Genomic DNA, 16,677 nt, shown 5'->3' with positions numbered 1-16,677 from the left:
CCTTGTGGTATTTTACACAGGGGAGTTCTATTGAAGGATCTGATATAAACTATTTAAAATAGCTAAAAGTGTATTCCATATGCTGTAACTTCTGATGAAACTCTTAAAAGCTAATATTATTTTTATTTAACTATGTTTAACAGTATCATCATCTAAAGAACATATCCCTGGGGACCCTCGGTTATGGAGAAAATGAAGACAATAGAATTGGCTTAAAAGTCTGTAAGCAGCATTACAAGAAAGGGACCATGTTTCCTTCTAATGAGACACTGAATATTGACAGCGACATTGAAATAGGTAACGCACTGATAATTTCATTAATAGCCTTTATCATCTTCTGTGGTAAGAACAGACATCCCCTCGTGTGCTGACAACCCAAATGGAGCGAGGTTGCTTTTGTGACAGCTGACTTAGTTGAGGCTTGAATATACCAGGGAACTGAGATAGGACTCACTGCGATAGGACTGGGGAGCATTTGTGGAACTTCTTGGTACAACTCAAGATTGGTGGGGGAGGGGGGTTGAGGTACATGTACAGGTGTTTCCTGTTTGTTGAGGTTTTTCCCTCCATGAGGAGGCATTTAGGCTTTTGAAAAAAAAAAAAAGAGTCTAAATGAAATAATGTATGTTAAAATGCTTGGTGCTCTTGGCAATTATATGTTAACGACATTAATGCTCTTCAAAGACAAATTGTGGTTAGCAACTCATTTTCTCTTTGAGGAGGTTGCTTAGCAAAAAGTTAATATCTAATCAGGTAGAATTATTTTGTGCCACTCTGTTAAGAATTTAAAAACTCGTTATATGTAGGTGCAACGTGGTTGACCTAAGGCTCCCGGAGTTTTGCCATTCATTCAACACATCTCTGGAGTAGAAGCTATCGTGCCCAAAGCACTTCCTGTTTTATGTACTGGGGTCATGTACTACCAAGATTAATCAGTCATGACTCCTCAAGAAGCTAACAGTTCAGGAGTGAGGGGGGGTCCTAGGAGCAGTTTAAAGGTAGAATGGTTTTATTTAGAAGAGAGCATCCCGGAGTTCATTCGACCATACTTCCTATAATCCCATCTTAAGACGCTTTGGTAGAAGAATCAAAGAACACATCTGTAAAACAGAGGTTCTGAGTCTGTTTCCGCAGGCTGCCGTTGAGCATCTCTTCATGAATAAATGTGCCCCATGCTCTTGACTCTGGGAGAAGGAGCCCATAAACCAGCACCACAAGGAGCCCCAGGCTGCTTTCAGAGATCACCCAGCTGGCAGCAGCTTGGTTCTGTGGCCAACAGCCTTGAAATGCCCCTTGTCCTCTTAATTAGATGCATCTTACAACTATTTTCCAGTGATTCTTCTGTTGGTCTCCTCAATTGATTTTTCTTGGAAAATAGTTTAAAGAAATGTGGCCAAAGTCAGCGTCAGTGGCTAGGTAGGATAGGCAATGCCAGAGAACAGGATTTATTAGCTGACTCCTGGGCAGTGGTGTCCTTGTTCGTTTTCCTTCTACCAGAATGTAGAATAGTTTTTACCAAATTGAGAGAAGTTGGTTATTAATTTGACTTTATTTTAAGAGAGACTGTTTTAGCAAGTTAATTGTATTTTTGCCTTATGAAATAGAGTTCGTCAAAGGGAACCTTTTGGCATATCTATTCAAAAGATGTAAAGAATATTCTTAGAATACTTGATACTGGATCTTAGACTTTCTTTTCTCAGGTATGTTGGAGGAAGCCTGCACATGATAGGAATGAGAATTAGTAAGGCATTATAGTTGATGTACGTGAACTAGCAGAAGCTGTTCTAGATTACCTATTTGTGAATTTTGCATCATCTTTATTACTAAGAGAGTCCTCTTTTGGTGTGTTAAATGCAGAGGTCACCCTCCATGCCCACTTCCTCGGTGGGTCTCTGTTTGGTTGCCCGACCGATTGTGTAGTTCAGGCTAAAGGTTTCCCGTGAATCATGCTGTGGGCTCTCCTGCCTCTAGACCTATGTAGCTTTACAGTGTAGCCTCACCGGGGGGACTGTTATAAATACTGTTTTAAAAAATGTTTTTATAACATTTAGATGGCTATCGTTCTCCTACAGTAGTACTTGATTTTCTGTGACAGATTTTGAATTCTGTTCTCCTTTCCACATGTTCTCAGCATGAGACATTACGAGCGTTTCGTGTGTTTTAAGAACATGTGAACTCTACCTTCCTTTTATCTGTAAGAGCTTTGTTATTTCATTTGCTGGAGTATTCTGCCCTATAAATGAGATTCTTTGGGTGACGAGGCTGCTACTCTAATACCAGGTTGTTCTATTTGAGGTTTGGTGTTTTACTTAAGACTCCTGCCATCCTTAAAAAACACCAGAACTCGGTTCTTAGGTTTTATTGCCACTGGGTGTTTGGTGGCCTCATTAGCAATGACTGTAACATAAGGTCGGCCAGACTTCAGAGAGTCCTGAATGTGTATTTAGAGAAAGTGTAACTCCGTACTTACAGTAACAAAACTTGAATAACCAAATAGACTTTTTATAAGGCGGATTTTACATAAAGTATAAAATTAACCAATGCTGTTGTATTTCTCTGAATCTAAGATGCCGTCAATATTGTTTAAAACTCATCTGTTTTAGAGATATTTAAAAGTGAAAAAAAGAAATAGAGAGAGTGAAATACAGGAGAAGGAGACCCAGGACAGTACGTGGCACATAGATTTTGAATATGTGCCCTCTCTTCTCAGAATTTAGCCACTTGTTCAAATCAATTTAAATGTTTTCTTTTACTTTGTCTTCAAATAAGAATGTGGGGGTGGAAGGACCTTAAATATCATCAGTTTGGCTTTTACTTTACAGCTGAGGACACTGGTGTTCAGTCAGGCGAGGTGGCTGAGCCAGGGTCATGTACTGTTTAGTGATGGGAGGTGATTGCTACTCCAGGCCCAGTGGGAGACGGTGCTTAAAGAATCGGGCCCTCAAGTCTGCCAAGATTCTCGAGCACCTCCTGGGCAGTAGGCTCTGCCTTAGCCCTGACTTTTCCATTTCAAAGGCAGCAGGACGGGACAGCCACAGCCTGGGCAAGAGTCAGCCAGGCTGGCTTCCCCCCTGTTCTGTGTCAGGGTTCTGTGACCTTGAGAGGCATTCACCGTTTCTAGACCTCCTTGCTCTCCTGCCAAGGTGTTGAGCTGCACAGTGATGAGACTATTTTCATGTGAGGCTTTTAGAATTATTCTTTTATAGTTTACAGCTCATCATTTGTTTTTACTTGAATAAAACCTACATTTCTTTCTTTTCTCTTTATTTAATTTTTTTTTTGTTTTGAAAGAGCATCAGACTTAACAGAAAAGTTGCAAAATAGCACCAAGATTTCCTTGTGTACCCTTCATCTAGATTTCCAAAAGGCTAACATTTTACCACATTTGTTTTATCGTTCTTCCAATGTATAAATATTTCTCCTGAATGTATGAGAATAAGATGCAGACCCGATGTCTCTTTACCTCTAAATACTTCAATGTGCATTTCCCCCAAATAAGAACATTCTCCTATATAACCACCATACAGTGCTCAAAAGCACAAAGGAACATGGATACAGTACTGTAATCTATAAACCCTATTCACATTTCACCCATTGTCCTGTTCTTTATAGAGAAAGAAAACTGCCTCCCCATACCCCCCCCCCCGGCACCCCCCCCCCCCCCGCCCGGGTCGTGGATCACATAATGCATTTAGTTGTCAGGTCAGTTTAATCTCCTTTAATCTGGAGCAAAATAAAATTCCTTAGCCTTTTTTTTTTTTCCATTGACCTTGACATTTTAAAAGAGTAGAATGTGCCTCATTTGGGTTTTTTGGTTTCTTTATGACTTGATCGAGGTTATACATTTGGGGCAGGAATACCACACAAATGGTACATTATTTCAGGAGGTAAATGACGTCTCTTTTTCCCATTACTGGTGATGTTAGCTGTGATTATGTGGTTAGGGTGATATCTCCAAGTTCTTGCCTGTCAAGTTACAGGTCTTGTTACAATGAATATGGATTTTGTGGGAAGATATTTGGAACTTTCAAGTGTCCTGCTGCTCAGCACACCTTGTCCCACTACTTTTAGCATTTGATTGTTGCCTGAAACAATCCTTCTTGTTGTTTCATTGCCCCAGATTGTGTTCACTTAGACCTCTCCAAGTCCCCTGAGGAGTGGAAGAACTTGTCATTCTTCAGACTGGAATTTTATCGGTAAGTAAGTTTTTAAGTCTCATTTCCCAGGAGACAGGGAGGGGGAAAGCAGAGTAGGATAGTAAGACTATGACAATTTATACCTTGTAATATTTTTTATTCAGGCTCTTACAAGTTGAAATTTCCTTTCACCTCAAAGGCATTGACCTACAGACGATTCATTCCCGAGAGTTACCGGACTGTTACGTCTTTCAGAACACGGCAAGTGTCTTGTCACACTAATGCTGGTTTTTATCATTTTTCCCTACTCCTGTTGCAGAAGCAAGTGTAAAACACACTGGCCTATAGAGATGTGTTAGACGCCGTTGTATTTAAAGCAGCTTAATGACACTTTCTAGCATTGTTGATCCAGAGACCATTACTTCAGAAAATGAAGCAAGCCCTTTACAACTTTTTCAAACCAGATTTCTGGGCTGGAAAGAGGAATTTTCAAAATTGGTTTTGACCTCTTACTCCCCTAATACATTAGGGAAAAAAGTTGATGACAAGTGTTTTAAGTGTCTATGATGTTTTTCCTACTTTCAAAGGAAGGTCTTTGCAACTATTGTAGCAAATGTGTTCAAACCTCCAGGCAGAAACTGCTCCCCCTTGATCCCAGGGCCAGTCAGCAAAGGATTAGTTGTTGCTTCTTTTATTTTGGGAGGATGCATGTGCAGTAGAGGAGAATGTTCACTTCTGAGGGCAGAGTAACTGGCTTTCTTGTTCCGTGGACTTCCACACTTTCCCTCTCGCCCTCCCTCCCTTCCCCATGTTTATGGAGGGGCAAAACCAAATGCTGAGCTGACAGTCGTCTGTGACCGCCTTTTAGTACCTCAGAGGAGTGCTTCATTCAACAGCAGTCAGTCAGCACGTCCTGAGTCCCTCCTACGCACCAGCATGGCCATACTGTCCAGGTACAGTGGCCCTCAGGAAGCTGGCGGCCTAGTGGGAAAGCTCGACCGGAAAACAAGTACACAAAGAAATAAAAGTAATTATAAGTCTTGACACGTGGTGATTCAGAAGAATGTCTCTGGCGCAGAATAGCATGATTAACCTCCCAGGGGTGACCTACATATTACAAAACACATTATGAAATCCCCCCAAATTCACGGGCAAAGAGCTTGCAGAGCGGCATGTGTCGGTGATCTGTAATTAAGTCCACAAGGGCCCGGGCAGCTCCACACACAAGCCACACTCTGGGAGCCAAGACTAGCCCTCTGACCAAACCAGAGGCTGGAGAATTAAACCTCCAGGCCCCGTTTCAGTGCCTCTGAGCTGCGAGGACACCTCTGCGAACCCTGGCACACTCAAGGCCTCTTCTCCCCTAGGAAAGCCCCCAAAATACTTTTCTCAAGCCTTGAGATACTCAGCCTAGTTCACCTATAAACAGCATGACTGAATCCTGATGTGGAAGATTGAGGCTGTTTGGAAATCTTAAATTCAGCCTGCAGCCTGGGAGCAATCTTTGGCACTTCTGAAAGCATTATATGTAGCATTTGAAGCAAACAGAAAAATGAGTTCCAGCCTAGTAGAGACCTAGAATTTCATACGCAAAGGGCTAAGTGGAAGCAAATGCTTTTACGTTCCATTCAGTAAAATACGTGAGATCATGTGTTCTCTTGTCAAAGATCGGTGAATCTTGCTTTTGTTCTTGGGACTGGTGAGTTGTTAGGCTCTAAGATTTCTCAGCACCCGAGTGTGATTCAGTAGAACTTCACGTAGTCACCTTTTGAATCATAGTTTTTCATTCATCATAGAAACCTGTGAAAGAATCATGGGATGAGGCCATTTCCGTCAGTATAATTATTTTTGTGTCAGCCTGCTGTTCGGTGCCAGTGCTGTTCGAGGCCGAGTTGGTCTAGCGTGCCGAACTTCCGGCTGGGCGGTAACCTTCCCATACCTTTGTGTCCCCAGATTACCCTCGACAATAAAGCGCACAGTGGCAAGATCAAGATCTATTTTGACAGTGACGCTAAAATTGAAGAATGTAAAGACTTGAACATATCTGGACCTAGTAAGTATGTGACCTGCTTGCCCGTTAGGGGTTATGGGTGATTTTTAATGCCTTATTTTGGGATTTGGGGTGCTAAAATGGTGATGGGAAGAAAGAGCTCCAGAAAACTGAGTGTTCAGTTCTGTGCAGCACATCCTAGAGCTTTGCCTTTTCGCTCAGTTTCAGCAGGTGTTGATCCCACACTTCCTGGGAGAGCCGGTGTTCCCAGTCCTTGGGAGCACTGTTTCTGGAGCCACTGCCTGGGTTTGGGTCTTGGTTCTGTTCACTGTGCCTGTGATCTTGGACAAATTACTTAACCTCTCTATTTCTCAGTACCTTTCTCTATAAAATGAGGGTGACAATAGCACCTAGTTTCAGGATGTTGAGTATTAAATGAATCAGTGTGTCAAGGATAACTCTGAAAATGAGAGTTGGCACGTAGTAATTGCTAGGCACTACGGAAAAGGAGAGAAAATGCCTCAGTGAGAGGGATTGATGTGCCGTGAAGTCTAAGTGGTGGAGGTGGAAAGGGATGAGGATAAAGAAAGCAAAGGTTAACTCTGGGGCAGAGTGAGAAATAAAATGGTTTGGAGAAGGTATGCTTTGAGCCGAGCCTTTGGCAGTGGACAGAGATCAAGGCCTCGGAGGTCAGAGAGCAGCCTGTACAAACATTAGGTGGTTTACTCAGTTGTTACTCAGAAAACACCTCTTCATCCACAGTTTAAAATGGGCTATGCAGAGCTTCTCACCGAGGGGGTCATGATGGTGTTAATAACGGATTGTCAGTATTTTTTTTAATTAAATCCAATTAATTAAGATATATCATTAGTTTCAGAAGTCAGGTTTTTTTTAAAGATTTATTTATGTATTTGAAAGAGAGGGAGAAAGCATGAGCGAGTGGAGGGAGGGGCAGAGGGGGAGGGAGAGAGAGAGAGTCTCAGGCAGACTCCCCACCGACCACAGAGGAGGGCTCAATCCCATGACCTGAGCAGAAATCAAGAGCCGGACATCTACCTGACAGAGCCAAACAGGCAACTCAGGTTGTCAGTATCTTTAAAATTAAAAACAAAATTTTTTTTTTTTTTAAATCAGAGAGTAAGAGACAGAGACAGTGAGCACAAGCAGGGGGAGTGGCAGGCAGAGGGAGAAGCAGACTCCCCACTGAGCAAGGAGCCCACCCCCAGACTTGATCCCAGGACCTTGGGAACATGACCTGAGCCGAAGGCAGTCACTTAATGGGCTGAGCCACCCAGGTGTCCTTTGTCAGTATTTTTTAATTTATAAGTTTTGTTGAAGTGAATTTGCCTTTGACTGGATTATCAGAACAAAATAAAATATAAAATACCTGTGGTTTTTAACTGTTTTAGATTTGTTTTCATCTAGGTTTGTGTGTGGTCCGTGGCTGTTCAGTTATATAATATATCCTAATAATTCTGAAGGTTTGGTTTCAGTATTTCCATTAACTGACTCAAGGCTCTGATCAGCACAGACAGTTTTAGGTTTTAGTTTCTTTCTGTTTGAAAGTGGTTCCTATTTCCCAGCAGACACACTGCCCCCACAGAAACACACACAGATCGCATGCGTATTTGCCAAGTCCAAGTATAGGTTCAGCTACCTAATGTGAGAAAAGCTAACCTTTGTCGCAGGTGAAATGTGGTTTGGAACAGTCATTCTGACCAAATGAGTTAGTGGGTCAAACGTGTTGCCAGAACCTGGTTTCCTCTCTCCCCACGGGGCTGCTAGGAGGGTGGGGAGTTTTCTTTACCTGTTCTCAGAAGAGAAGAGCTCTGGCTCCCTCCTGTGGCCAGTGAGGAGAAACGCAAACCTCACAGACCGCTGAGTAGAAACACTAACATTTATGTTTTTCCCAGAGCTGTGTCCTAAGAAACCAGATTCTGTTATTAGGGGAATATGAATTTTAAATGATGTGACGTGAAACCCTTAAAAAGCTGACGTTTGGAAAGCAGCTTAGGAAGTGGACAGCTTAGGAAGCTGTGTGGTAGATTGATTGCTCTGGCTTTGGGGGAAGTGGGAAAAAGGCAAGGGTGACATCTGGTGGGATCTTTGTGCTATATCTAGAAAGTTCTGAGGCTCCTTCATGTCTATACACTTACCCTGAGGTTTTTCTCTTCCTCTTGTTACCTCTGTTATCTCAGGAAAAATGATGAGGGATTGTCCATTTTCACATACAAACCTCACATTGCCTTTTATGACTTCTAATACCTTTCCCCAAGTGTGCCACTTATCTTCACTTTAACTGGATTTTATAAACATTGCAAATTGGGCATGAGGGGCTGAAGGAAGTAGGTATTGGTGGGCAAGATTCCCCACCGATGGGTGCTTTTCCAAGTGCCACAGGGAAAGGGGGTTTAGCAAGCAGGAGAAGCCCAGGGTTAGAGTCGGTCAGGTGGGCGGTGGCAGTACATGCAGGACTTCTCAGGACGTTTGGGAAGAGGAGTGGTGTGTAGGACTTCCCTAACCAGGTTGGTAGGGGCATCTCTCTGGATTAGTGTGTTATAACCAAAGTTTAAGAAATGTTCCTGTGGGGGCGCCTGGGTGGCACAGCGGTTGGGCGTCTGCCTTCGGCTCAGGGCGTGATCCTGGCGTTATGGGATCGAGCCCCACATCAGGCTCCTCCACTATGAGCCTGCTTCTTCCTCTACCACTCCCCCTGTTTGTGTTCCCTCTCTCGCTGGCTGTCTCTAACTCTGTCGAATAAATAAATAAAATCTTAAAAAAAAAAAAAAAAAGAAATGTTCCTGTGAGGGTAGTATAGATTCAATGGAGTAAGAAAGCAATTGCAGTGTTCATAAAATACTTTTTGTAGCACACACCAACTAGTCTTCTCAATAGACCAAATTAAAACAGAATATGAGAGCGACAAACCAAGAAACTGACTCTCTCTCTCTCTCTCTTTTTAAGATGTACTTGATTTGAGAGAGAGAGAGCAGGGGGAGGGGGCAGAGCAAGAAGGAGAGAGAGACCTAAGCAGACTCCACGCTGAGCATGGAGCCCAACATGGAGCTGGATCTCACAACCCTAAGATCACAACCTAAGTTGAAACCAAGAATTGGACAAACCAGGAGTCAGACACTTAACTGACGGTGCCACCCAGGCACCCCAAAAACCAGACTCTTAAGTATAGAGAACACACTGATGGTTACCAGAGGGAAGATCATGGGGGATGGGTGAAATAGGTGATGGGGATTAAGGAGTGCCCTTGCTGTGATGAGCACAGAGTGATATATGGAAGCGTTGAATCACTATATTGCACACCTGAAACTAATAGAACACTGTATGTTGACTAACTGGAATTAAGATAAAAAAATAAAATAAAAAGGTGTCAGAAGCTTATATGATGACGACGACAGCAACAAAACCAGAATATGATACTGGTTTCTCTGTTAGGAGAGATGGTCTATCCTTCTAGATTATAGGCCTCCATTTCTCCATTTTTAAAGGGACCCAATACAAGTAGTTATAGAGATTTTGTTCTGGTTGTATGTCAGAAAGGATGTTCTCCTGGATGTTATCCTTGCATTTCACAAGGTTTCATAAAGTTTTCAGTCCCATCTTCACAACTGTACCTATTCCCTCTGTCCCATTCGATGGCTCCCACAGATACATACATACGTACATAGTCAGTCAGTCAGTCTTGGGTTCTGGTTAAGTTGTTTTCTTACCTACCCATCAGATGATATCTCAAGATAACTTCAGTTTCATAATTATAAAATGGCTATCAGTAAATGTAAGTGCTAGGTGCTAGGCACCGTTCTAACAAACACTCAACGTGGATGATTTCACCTGATTTCCTGACAGCCCATGAAGCAGGCACAGTGGCCCTGTTTGGCATTTAAAGCTTTGCAAGACTAAATAATCCTTGCAGTGAATTACAATTACTAGCTGGCTGTGCTCATACCCTCAGGATGAGCTGCTTTGCCCTCAGACCACCGGCCACAGTCGCTCACGCCCTTGCATCATTAAATCATGGACACTTGGTCTTTTTGTTAAAGGCCTTTTTTGCAGAGGTATCACTGTGGAGTGCTCCCCTTTATAATCCTCCCTGAACGCCCCACTGAAGGTCACCTGTCCTCTGGCCCTTTCTCTTCTCCCATGGCCCTTCTCAATCTACTTCCTGAGCTCAGCTCCTCCCATAATGCCCCACATTGCTGCCCCTCCCCCAGTCCTTCCTAGTCCGTGTTTCCCTCTGTGGTCTCTCTCAGTGGCCGTGTCCTCACCCATGGCTCTAATAGCTACCAAGTCATCCTCTCTTGTCACGAATGTCCAGACTGAGCTCAGTTCACCCAGGACAGAAAACTGGTAGTCGTTCTTGGATGGTCCTTCTCTCTTATTGCTTAGGTCCCTCTGGAGACCACGTTGACTTTTGGTCTCTCACAGCTCTATGCTTTCTCTCCCTCTGCCTGTAACTGAGCTCAGACCTTCACGGGTTCTAGCTTGGATTATTCAGTAGTCTTCTCATGTTCTGCTGGAGGCTCTGTGTTCATCTGTAAGCACACCGACGCATCACGAAGGCACAGACAGTGTAGTGTCAAACAAGCACATACAGTCCCTGCTTCCTACGGTCAGTCATTTCGTGGGCAAGATAGACCTCAAGTGATATCCAGTAGGAAGCCCTGGAAATGCTCTTTTTTCTCTGGGGCTGTTCCAGGTGCTCTCATATATGAGCTTGTTTAATCCTCACAACAGCCCTATGATGGAGGGTTGGGTTTTTTTCTACCCTTTTTTTTTTTCAATGAGGAATCTGAGGCAACTTCCCCAAGACTGCACAGCTCCTGAGTGCAGAGCTGAGATTCAGACCCAGCTCCTGAGGCTCCCGAGACTGTCTTTCCTGTTCTGCACTGTCTCTGTGCCCCTCGCCGTGCCATCTTAGAAGATGTAGTCACAGGGCCGGTGGCCATCGAGCAGAGAGGGATAAACAGAGCTATGCGTGTGTATACTTACAGAGAGTGCTATGAAGGAGCATAGGAAGGGCTGATACAGATGGAGGGATCAGCCCTTGCAAAGCCCCTGAGGCAAGAGAGCAAGCAAACCTGGTAGGAGCAGGGATGGAGGAAGAACAGTGTGGCCTCAAGGTAGAGAAGGTGGAGAGAGAGGCGTGGCAGGTGGTGAAGCTGCTGGAGTGGGCAGGGGGCCAGGCGATGGGAATGCTGCCATCAGGTCTCAGAGACCCTGCGGTTCTGGGTGCATCTTCCTCCAGCACATTCCCCCGTGCTGCTGTGTATTCCATGACAAAAATGTCATTACTGCTGTTCCTACTTCCATTCTAAGAGGCTCTTGGCTCCATGTGCAGAAGCAGCTAATTGGATTGGCCCTGTTTGCTGGTCAAGTACACAGTAAGGTTGAGAAGCAGAAGTGGGGATTCTGAGGAGTGGTGTTTTAAATTGTTCCCTCATTAATGGAGAACTTGGAGTTTGTGCTTTTATGAAAAAGAACTCAAGAGTATGTCAGTTTTGCCTCTTTTGAACAGAGCCCAAGTACACCCCCTTCTGTTGAGCTCTATTCGATAGAAAATATTTTGAGTACATTTAGCAGAGAGTTTATATGTTTTTAAACGTACAGCTCTTACCATCAGAGAATGTTTTACCTTAAAGACTTCTGAATGAATGCAGTGTGATTTGTTTCTGATGCTTAAGCATTTATCGTTTGAACTTCTTTTCAGACTACCATTCTGTTTGGAAATTATTCCCAAGTAATGTGAATTTAACATCTGAACTCTATTTTTGTTTCTCAGTTCAGAAAAATACTCAGTATGTCCTGGTGTTTGATGCGCTTGTCATTGTGATTTGCTTGGCGTCTCTTATTCTGTGCACAAGATCCATTGTTCTAGCGCTCAGGTTACGCAAGGTAAGTGTGTGTTCAAATATTTCCCCTCCCTACTTGGCCTCTGTCCTGTTCCTCCAGACGGGGGAGCCTTGAGGTTGGGTCATCCTGCCCTTTCTGGAGCTGACTAGATTAGATTCCTTTGAATGATTGCCCCCCTACAAGGCATTGGTCAACCTGAGGTGTTGAGCATGAGTAAAGGCTCCTGGCATGTGAGGTGGGATCAGATAATTATCCTGCTTAAAACTGAGCCACTAGGCACAAGTGCACAGTGGTGGACTCTCAAGCTTTTGAATGTTTGCGGAATAAACGAGACCCTTTTAAATTTAGGAGTGATCTTAAGAACAGGGTAATAGCATGTGTGGGTTTCATCTTTTGTCTTCAAATCAGAGTTCATTTCGATAGGGAGGCATGGTAAATGGGTTATAATGAAGCATAAAATACTTTATTCTATTTTTAAAAATAGTTTAAAAATTCTCTCCTGAGTTTCATTTTACCTTTTTACCCTCAGAGTTCTTGTGAATATATACTTCAGCTTCCCACAAATCTTACTCTGGTTTGTGGCATGTGAGTAAATGCAGACTCAGGACAGGGGAAATAGGAAGTCATCTGTGGTGGATACCAATTGTGGAACAAGAAAATAGTCTACTTTCTAGTTTTCTTATTCTTGACCTTTGTTGACTGATTTTGTAAATATCCACTTCTCTTATCTGTCCCCCCAAGCCTCTTGATATTCTGAATCCAAGGTCAGGGTCCTGGGTCTGCCAGAGTTAGGGACACCATCAGGAGTCACCACTGACTCCCACCATTGGGAGCCCACATTCTGGAGCCAGGCTGCCGAGACCCAAATCATGGCCTAGCCTCTCTATGCCTCCGTTCCCTCTTCTGGAGATAGGCCTGATTCATAGGGTTGTCAGATCGAATGAGTTGATGAGAAGTAAAATATTGGCGATGTACTGAGAGTTAGCTATTATGACTAGAGTCTCTGGGCATTAGAGCATAAGCCTTTGATGTGTGAGTTAACTCAGCAGGAACTGGAATGCTTACTTACAGCTGCAGTAGATTATGGGAGAACGTGGCAGCCATAATCCCCACCCTCGAGGTGGGTCTATCCAGTTGGGAAAGCTAGCGCCATATCATTTTACAGGCAAGAGCACTGTTTCGCGCTTGTCTTCTCCTTCCAGAGGGCAGTGTGGTTTGTAAGAAATGCTTTTTAAAATGTTTGCCGCAGAGATTTCTGAATTTCTTCTTGGAGAAGTACAATCGACGTGTGTGTAACGCCGACCAGTGGGAGTTCATCAATGGATGGTATGTCCTGGTGATTATCAGCGACCTAATGACAATAATTGGATCCATATTAAAAATGGAAATTAAAGCAAAGGTGAGGGGCAACCCATTTTAATCTTCTGTTGTTTCTATTCTTCTGGGTGACCCCAGGCACTTTGAGATATAACAATCCTCGTGGAGACTATCTTGAGTCTCACGTTTTCTCTTTTCTCACACCCATGTCACTGAAGATTCCTCTGACTTCATTCTTCGTCAAGGGAACATAGGAAAGCCATTGTTCTGTGGAAGACGATATTCCTATGAGTATCCCCCAGGAGACCCAGTAACATCTTCAGAATAGGAACTGAAGTTTGGGAAGATTGGCTGTTTGGGTGGGCTTCATTTTTTTTTTTTTTTAAGTTGCAGAAGCAGCAGCTGACCCACGAACCAATCCTGTCAAGAGCCAGTAGTGACCCTCCGGGACTGATGGGTGCTCTTGGAGGGGAGTGAGGACAGGAGTATTGAGTGACCTCCAAGCACCTGATGCTCTCTTGCTGTTATTAGTTGATTTAATCTCATGACTACATCTTGCTTCCTCCTTCATCTGGCTGTTTCCCCTCTGTGCTGTCAGCCAGCAGGTCTCACCACCTTCACCTCCTGACCACCTACCGTGCCTCCCTCCTCCCCACTCTGACTACTCTGGCTCCCTTCAGGCCATCTTCCTCTCTGGCCTGGGTGCTACAACTGTCTCCTCATTGGCTTTCCTGCCTTCCACCTTGTCTGCCTCAGATCCATCCACACCACTGTCAGACTCATTTTTCTCGAAGTATCGAAATCCTCTCTGCCTCACAGGGCCCCCACTGGGATGAAGTGGCCTCCCTTCAGTGTGGCCTCTGGGGTCCTCATCCTCTTGCCCTAGCTCTCCCGAACCCATCAGTACTCCTCTCTAGGACATCCTGCCCACCCTGGGCCTTGGGCCTTTGTTCAGCCTTTGTTGACCTGCAGTGCCCCCTCCCACCCTGTCCTCCAGGCCCAGCTCCGTTCTGGTCACACAGTGGAAAGCACTATGTGACAAGCCAGGTGTCGTGGTTCTTACTGCACTTAGCATATTAAGTTAGAACTCTGCTTGTGTGTCTGTCTCCTCAGTGAGACCTAGAAGTCCGCAAGAGCAGGAACGGGCTTAGCAAATCATGTTTGGACCTTTCTTTCAAAAGTAGCTGAGTGGTATTGTTTGATATTTACCAAGCACCATTACTTGATATTCTTCACTGCTAGGTCAGTACAACGCAATTTCTCTTTCAGGATATTGTTTGAACAGAAACTCAGTTCAACCAATTCAAATACTAAGAGGAAATGAGAAACACATTTGGAATTGGGCTCTTTTCTTCTTCAGTTTACAGCTCTTGGTGTCACCTAGAGAGAGGCAGGCAGTCCATTCTTTCCCAAGTCCATTCTTTTCAATTTAAAGGGAGGTGAACAAGCTGAGTGGAGTGGAATGTTTTACTCACATCTATTTTTCATTCCTTAGAACCTCACAAATTACGATCTGTGCAGCATTTTGCTCGGAACGTCTACGCTCTTGGTCTGGGTTGGTGTCATCCGATACCTGGGGTACTTCCAAGCATATAATGTAAGGACGTGGCATGGGGTGGGGCACGAGGACTGAGACTAGTTTCATCTTTGGGTCCTAGCAAGCCACTTTTTAATTTCCCTCATTCTGTTGATTTTTATTTCAGGTGCTCATCTTAACGATGCAAGCCTCACTGCCCAAAGTTCTTCGCTTCTGCGCTTGTGCTGGTATGATCTATCTGGGCTACACGTTCTGTGGCTGGATTGTCTTAGGACCATATCATGACAAGGTGTGTAGCACTAGTTCTTCCTTCTGCAAATTAGGCACCCGGGACCCTTCCAAGGGGAGGCCCCCCCCCGCACTGCCCTGCTTCCTACTTTGCTCTAGCATGTACCCTCGAAGTCAGTAAGACGTAGCTTTGCACTGGTTTTCTTTACCTTTTCGGGGTATTGACGTGACTTCAGGATATTAAAACAAGAACTGTAGAACTGTAGCTAGAGGATACATTTCCTAGCTGTCTGGGACCGGCTTCTGGGGGTGCAGACTAACCCAGCCGATCACCGGATGAGAACTGTTTGGACACGAGATTGCTATAATAAAAATGAAAACTGAATGAGGAAAATTATTATAATATCCTTCTAATTTAAAGGATTAGGGTTTTCATCCACATTAATCGAGGAGAATGATGGTGGACAAGGACTGCCCAGGAGGACCACCTGAGGTCTATGATTTCAGTGGTAACCATGCTGTCTTTGCAGGTGGTTTTGATTACAGGGTCATCTTAGTGCCTTATTGAAGATCAGTATCTGAATTCTGGACTACCGACTGGGCTGGGGTCAGCAGCAACATCTCAGGGACATCAAAGTTACGTTCAGATGTTCTTGTTTTAAAACGAGAAGTTTGATTGATAGATGCCTCAGGAAATGAAATTCCTGTTTTCCAACCAAAAAAAGTGAAAGGAATTATTCCGTCTTTTCGTTTTTCTTCCGTGGGCCTCTGGCAGTTGGGACAACAGGAACAGCACAACGAACAATAGTAACAGCTCTTACTTGATTCTAGTATGTTAGGTACCATGCTAAGCATGGCTGTCTTCTCTTATTTAATCTCTACAGCCCAGGGGACTGTTAAATTGGCTTAGGTTCTCTGCAAGGAGAAAAGAGGTAGGAATGCGAAGGATTGTGTCGAAGCTTGTGTTGTGTAAACTCAGCCTTACGTTTTGACCTTGATGGTCGTGTTGAACTAAACATATGATCACCTTTGGTTTGCAAACTACTCCCAGAAAGTAAGCAGTCCACAAAACTCCAACTTTCTGTGTTCTCAAACTAAAATTAATCCTAGTAACTTGACATATAGGCAGGTTTTCTCCTCTGTAAGTGTTACATTTAATAAGTCCAAAGAGAACTACTGTTTTCCTATTTGAGCAACTGTATAATTAACATAGTGACAATCCCTGGGTTAATAGTAAATCTTGATAATCTTATTGCTCTTCCAATTCCTTGCCACTGCTTTAAAGGTGACTCATGAGTAAAAATTGTTCTTTGATATAATCTCTCTGATCTGGAGAACTTACTGTCTTAGTACCCAGGAAAATTTACATGTTTCTTCCTTGCTTGCCTCCTGCTCTGACTGCTTCTCCACATTTTTGTCACTAGAGGGCAGTGTTGCACTGTGTGGGATAAATACTGAGCCTAAGAATGTCTGCTTCAATTCACTGTCTCCCAGGCCTCAGGATGAGTGCTTCTATCTCCTTTGCCCTCCATCTCCCCTACCCCATCATTATTCTGGAAGATGCTCAGATAATGTTGCTTGAATTTTATTAAGATAGCTACCAT

At 43.8% G+C, this 16,677-nt stretch overlaps 1 protein-coding gene across 8 annotated transcripts in view; it reads left to right on the top strand.

The window, feature by feature from the left end:
* Nucleotides 1-16,677, top strand: part of MCOLN2 (mucolipin TRP cation channel 2) — a 63,360-nt gene that overhangs the window by 26,176 nt on the left and 20,507 nt on the right. For all 8 annotated transcript variants that reach the window (XR_015726281.1, XR_015726279.1, XR_015726282.1 and 5 more), the window contains exons 4-11: nucleotides 144-297; nucleotides 4,121-4,196; nucleotides 4,301-4,397; nucleotides 6,090-6,189; nucleotides 11,921-12,033; nucleotides 13,241-13,390; nucleotides 14,804-14,905; nucleotides 15,012-15,134. Coding sequence is in view for 1 of the 8 variants with exons in the window: in XM_045801892.2 (XP_045657848.2) it covers nucleotides 144-297; nucleotides 4,121-4,196; nucleotides 4,301-4,397; nucleotides 6,090-6,189; nucleotides 11,921-12,033; nucleotides 13,241-13,390; nucleotides 14,804-14,905; nucleotides 15,012-15,134 (915 nt within the window). In the remaining 7 variants the exon portion in view is untranslated. The remainder of the gene's footprint in view (nucleotides 1-143; nucleotides 298-4,120; nucleotides 4,197-4,300; nucleotides 4,398-6,089; nucleotides 6,190-11,920; nucleotides 12,034-13,240; nucleotides 13,391-14,803; nucleotides 14,906-15,011; nucleotides 15,135-16,677) is intronic.

The sequence above is a fragment of the Ursus americanus genome, chromosome 12, assembly GCF_024610735.1.
Source record: "Ursus americanus isolate L20-20 chromosome 12, mUrsAme1.1.p, whole genome shotgun sequence".
Classification (NCBI taxonomy): Eukaryota; Metazoa; Chordata; class Mammalia; order Carnivora; family Ursidae; genus Ursus; species Ursus americanus.
This window is presented reverse-complemented; position numbering and strand designations above follow the sequence as displayed.